Genomic DNA, 6,240 nt, shown 5'->3' with positions numbered 1-6,240 from the left:
ATTTATAGACACATTCTAGTTACCACAAATGAGGGAAATTATGCAACGTACCTATCTTAGGATTTGGTTTACTTCGCTTAATAACTTTTTGGTTTACTTCACTTAAAAACTTTTTCCATGTTTTTCCAGTACTTTACAAACAGTGAATGGTGCAATAACATTCTTTCTGATGGAAGAATAGAATTCTATTTTGTATATATACACCACATTTTCTTGATCCATTTGTCCATTGAGGGCATCTCAATTTGATTCCATATCTTGGATCATTAATCTACATAAGAACTAGAAAAATTATACTACATATCACCTTTATATATATAAAAAAACTAAGTCCCAGCTAGTCAAATTGCTACCCTGTTTTAATGGCTTTAACAGCATCAAGTGGCTTCTTAAAACTTGGTGTAATTTATCACTTTAACTTCAGTCTTGGTAAGATTGTCAAAATTTTACCATGAGAACTGATAAGTTGGTTTTCCCTTTAATTTTCTGTTTTATTTCATTTAATTAAATCTTAGTATGCAGGTATTTTTTCTTTAACATAACATTTAAATAAGGCTAGCTAAAAATAGGCACAAATGTTTCTCATATCCTTTAATATGTTTATATAGAGAGCTATTTGATGTGCATCTTGATTAACGTTGCTAAATAGCTTTATTTTCTGTGTCATATCTACATTTCCAGTCATGAAACAGATTAATGTTCCAATGAGACAATATTTAGAATGAAATATGACTCAGCTCGTAGACTGTATATTGATTTACATTCAAGATGACAGACATTAGCATTTACTAGCAAATTATACTGACAAGTGTATTAAAGAAGCTTTAATATTATAATATTATTTTGTGCCAGTACTGGTTCTTGAACTCAAAGGCTAATGCTCTCACTTCACTTTCTCACTAAAGGCTGATACTCTACCACTTGAGTCAGAGATATCTATCTAGCTAGCTAGTTAGCTAGCTAGATAGCTATTGATCTCTCTCTCTATATATAACATATTAATCTAGAAAGTCCATATAAAACCCAAAAGCATAGTAATTTCTGATTTGGGGCCATTAATCATTTAACATAATCTTATTGTATATCCTTCTTAATTTTTTATAGGAATAAAACCTGGAAATCATCTCATATGCAAAAATTCTTTCTGGACAATTAAAATTTAATTTACTAAATTATGTTTTCATGCATATCACAGAATGGTAGCCTGCAATCACCCCATGCACATAGTTAGAGAGGATAGATGTGAGTACTGTAATCAATGATCTTTTTAGTTTGGAGGAGAAGTCATTTGTATAAATTTACACTGACCAGGGGCCAAATATGAGATTCTGATAAGTCAAAAAGGATATGTATTGATTCACAAAACTGAAAAATCCAAAGGATATACTAGTTTCAGGCACAGTTGAGTCCAGCACCATAAGCATTGTCCCCAGCATTCAAGTCTCTCCATCCTGTGGCTCTGTTTCCCTCTGTACTGGCTTTCTTTCTGACTGCCTCATTGTGCATACATGACATGTTGCTGTGAGTTTTTCTTCCAACAAAGCTAAAGCATTCTTAGTAAAGAGAAGTTCTCTCCCACAATTGAGTAAAACTTCTAGGGCTGAGTATCAATGGATAAGCTTGAATCAAGATGGAAAGAAACAGTTCAGAGAAACATCAAGGAGTTGTCATGATGAGATGGAATGGATTCTGCACAATAAAAAAATAATAAGCAGAATAAGCCCAGATATTGAATAAGCCCAGATATTGAATAAGCCTACTCTCTGCTCTGACCATGAAGTGTCCTGGTGACACCTAGCATTATTTCTTCATTAATAATGGAATTATTTGGAAAGCTGCTTTGAGGGATGTTCTGTCTTGATCTCAGGAAGCCTATCTAAAGTCCATTGGGAAGAAACGTTCATGAGAAAGAGCATATTCGGGGTAAAACAGTGTCCCAGAGCCGGGCGCTGGTGGCTCACGCCTGTAATCCTAGCTACTCAGGAGGCTGAGATCTGAGGATCACTGTTCAAAGCCAGCCCGGGCAGGAGAGACCGTGAGACTCCTATCTCCAATAAACCACCAGAAAACCGGAGGTGGCGCTGTAGCTCAAGTGGTAGAGTGCTCGCTGAAGAGCCGAGGGACAGCACCTAGGCCCAGAGTTCAAGCCCCATGACCGACCAAAAAAAAAAAAAACAGTGTCCCAGCACAAGCAAACTTAATGGAGTGTGAGAGTGTGTCTGTTTTGGCCTTGCTAAACAGGACAGCAAGCTGTACACTGGCAAATAGTTCTGTGAGGATTACAGGTATGAGCTACTGCCATCCAGCTCAGCAGTGAATTCTTTTAGTACATGAGCAATGTTTTAACATTTCTTTGCATAATAATTCCTTCAGCTATTCTGTGTTATTTTCTCTACTTCTTTCCCAAAGTTATGTTCCCTTTCTTTTTCCTTTCTTTATCTTTTTGACTCAGATTCTATAAGTAAATATAGCTACATATATCCTATGAATTCTGTTCTGGTGGCAATGAGTGTACATGTGAAGCCAAGAGAAAGAGAGAGACGAGACAAAAGAAATAAAGTTGAGGGAAATAGACCAAAAAATAGAAATATTTTAGAAAGATGCATTTTTTTGCTGAGCACATAAAAGACAGATACAAATCATATCTAGTATCCTTGTATATTGTAAAATATATGTTTATCAGTGGCTCTGTTACTAAATTGGCAAATGCACTCAAACAGTATTATACATTAATATAGTTATGGATTAAAACATAATTAAGAAAGAAATTGGAGTTACCAGTGATTATATTTTTATTCTGGAATCTTCTAAGAAACAGATGACAGCATTTCTGTAATTCTGTACTGTTAAAACTAACATATGTATTAGAAAACATATTTTCCACATGGACTTTTGAGAACATCTCTGGGACAAAGTAGTCAAGTGGTTTCCTTTTCTAAAGTAGTTCAAACTTATTTGCTCATTCTCTCTTATTATGTGTTCATCTTAATACGGCAAATATTAATATGATTTTTATTAATGTAACTCATTTATAAACTCTGCATTCATGGAATATATGGTACTTTGAGTGTTTAATCTGTTTATAAATTCCTGTTTGACAGTTTATTGAAGACAAAGCAATCACTGCAGAAATCACCTCCCAGTGGGTCAGCTGATTCAGTAAATCACATTTGACTATCTCAGCCTTTCAATGTAGACAGGTAAAGTGTCTAGTTTCTGAGCCTTCTAACTTTACTTTTCTATTTTGGATATGCATTTCCTTCTCCTGATATCCAGAATGTATCCAGAGATCAAATATTTCTTTGCAGAAAATATATAGTTTGTCCTTTTCAATAATAGTTTTGACAAAAAATTAGTTCATTATCTCAGAGACTTTGATTTTATAATAATTTTGAAACCTTCAGAAGAAACACTAAAGTTTTATTAAATGTAGTGATAATTAATTTTAATAGAAATGTATCTCTAAACACTGTGTAAAAATTCAAGAGTTGAGAGGGAGAAACGTGTTTCATGTTATTAAGCTAATATTTGATGAATAATGGTGCATAAATAATAAAGACTAAAATTTTCCAAAGGTATCAAATATATTTAAAGATAAAAATTGTAAATAAGGAATGAATAAGACACATCTATCTCCAATGAAATCTATTCTACTAAATAGAATTAGCCATTTGCTAAAACGGTGGTCATAGAATGATTTTTGATTCAAAATGCCAACCATTGAGCAGTAAGCACATATATCCTTTTAACATTCATATTTATCTGTGAGGCAATTTTGGGTTCTCTTATTTTAAGAGATATGAAATATAAAAGAGCTGGGCAACAAAACTGGGATTACTACCTGGGTATGTATTGTTCAAACACACACATATATGTATATATGTATGTATGTATATACATATGCTTATATGTATTTATCCTGGAGAATTTTCAGGTCATGTCATATACCCAGAAGGGGTAGAGTATTCTTCCAGTATTCACTGAGATATATAAAATAACATTAATTTACAACATTGTCAAAAATGATAAAAATAGCCCACAAGTGAACAAAATTTATATCTTACTATAAGTTATAAGTTAAATTGATGTGCTTATGTCTAATTCTTCATTACAGCCCATCTCTTTATTACCAAAGAAGATAAGGTCTTAGCATAGATACAGACAAGGATAGAGACAGAAGATATTCCCACTGGACACATCATTTGGAAGTAAAGATTCAAAGGTAAAATGGACAGACTGTCACCAGACTTGGACATATTTAATATTCATTTAAAAAACAGGACTGAAGTCACCATGTTTATTTTGATGGGCTTCACAGATGATTTTGACCTGAAAATTGTATTATTTTTGCTCTTTCTTGCGATATATCTCTTCACACTGATAGGAAATTTGGGCCTGGTTGTACTGGTCATAGGGGATGCCCGCCTTCACACACCCATGTACTATTTTCTCAGTGTCTTATCATTTTTGGATGCCTGTTATTCTACAGTTGTGACCCCCAAAATGTTGGTCAATTTCTTAGCAGAAGACAAATCCATTTCCTTTATTGGATGTGCAACCCAGATGTTTCTCTTTGTGACTTTGGGAACCACAGAAGCCTTCCTGTTGTCTGCAATGGCTTATGATCGGTATGTTGCCATCTACAACCCTCTCCTCTACTCAGTGAGCATGCCACCCAGAGTCTATGTGTCCCTCATCATTGCCTCCTATGTTGTTGGTATTGCTAATGGCACGATACACACAATGGCCACTTTCAGTCTGTCTTTCTGTGAATCCAATGAAATCAGTCATGTCTTCTGTGATATTCCCCCACTACTCGCTATTTCTTGTTCTGACACTCAAATGAACCAGCTTCTACTCTTCTATTCTGTGGGTGGTATTGAGATAGTCACTATTCTGATTGTCCTGGTATCCTATGGTTTCATTCTGTTGGCCATTCTGAAAATGCGTTCTGCTGAAGGGAGGAGAAAAGTGTTCTCTACATGTGGATCTCATCTGACTGGAGTGTCCATTTATTATGGGACAATCCTCTTCAGCTACATGAGACCAAATTCCAGCTATGATTCAAACCATGACATGATCGTGTCTATATTTTACACCATTGTTATCCCCATGCTCAATCCTGTCATCTACAGTTTGAGAAACAAAGATGTGAAGCAAGCAATGAAAAAATTGCTGAAAGAAGTTAGTAATTGAAGCATGTTTTTAGAATTGAGTAAAACTAAAAGAAAATATAAAGGATGCCCTTTGAATTATATGGTCATAAACTAGATAAGAAATGATTAGAAGTTTTACTTAAGAGTGTGATCATGCAACATTATTCCAGTTGAGGCAAATTGTGTCTTTTGTATGCCAAATACACAGTCCAAAATGGGTATTAAACATTATTGGACATAAGTGTTATTGTTGTTAGTAGTTGGGTGATTACTTTTCACTTAACTTAAACACAATTCATGCTTTTGAATACGTTACTATAAAACAATGATGACATTTCTCACAGCAATTCGTCAGCATGCATTATAGAGTCAAATTCCTGTTGTTAAATCCCCATGAAAGAATTCCCATATCTGATTTTTTTCCCTCTGAAATTCTCTCCCACACTGAGATCCACCCTGGATGTAAATATGCCATTATTAAATTCATTATCACTTTATTAAATTCTTTCCTTGATATTTTGAGCCCCAGAAATTGACTGGATTCTACCTGAAGTTACCAAAAATAATTAGTATAAGATTTAAAATTTAGTATTTTCTTTTGTCTGAAGAAAGAAATAAAAGTGTAGAGTAGAAACAAGCTTCTAGGCATGTCATATTATGTATATGCAGGTATATGTATGTACATAACTATATTCATGACTATTATAATATCTAAAAATTTAAACAGACATGGGGGATTTCCCTATGCTAGATCCCTGCATAACCACTATTTTTGAATCTTTAAGTAATAATCTTTCATTATTATCATTCCTCAAACATATACCCACGGAATAAGCATCTAGAATGGTAGTGAATATACAGGTCTTTCTACTTCTGTTTTCTTCCCTCAAACCCTCTGTTTCTATATCACTTAAATCAAAGTAATAAAGTTGTGAAAGGAACTTTTCATGTGATGCTATGTGGTTTTAATTTGCTTTTTATTTTGTTACAACACAAGTTACAGTCCTTGATAAAGGAACATGTAAAAGAGCATTGCGTGTGCTATGCAGTATAATTTATATGAACATGACAGATATATGAGGAA

General features: G+C 34.0%; 1 protein-coding gene across 1 annotated transcript; it reads left to right on the top strand.

Annotated features, from left to right (window-relative positions):
• Positions 1–4,194: 4,194 nt before the first annotated feature.
• LOC122105221 (olfactory receptor 5T3-like) lies at positions 4,195–5,196 on the top strand. The gene has a single exon (XM_042676369.1). It carries the CDS (start codon positions 4,228–4,230, stop codon positions 5,194–5,196), a length of 969 nt encoding a protein of 322 aa, XP_042532303.1. The 5' UTR covers positions 4,195–4,227.
• Positions 5,197–6,240: the final 1,044 nt, after the last annotated feature.

Source organism: Dipodomys spectabilis, unplaced genomic scaffold (assembly GCF_019054845.1).
Source record: "Dipodomys spectabilis isolate Male_0828 unplaced genomic scaffold, ASM1905484v1 ptg000030l, whole genome shotgun sequence".
NCBI lineage: Eukaryota > Metazoa > Chordata > Mammalia > Rodentia > Heteromyidae > Dipodomys > Dipodomys spectabilis.
The sequence above is the reverse complement of the archived record's forward strand: the minus strand, read 5'-3'. Positions and strand labels throughout refer to the sequence as shown.

What these genes read in the sequence shown, in the direction of transcription:
- LOC122105221 (XM_042676369.1), top strand. Translation starts at nt 4,228, where the DNA reads ATGGACAGACTGTCACCAGACTTGGACATATTTAATATTCATTTAAAA.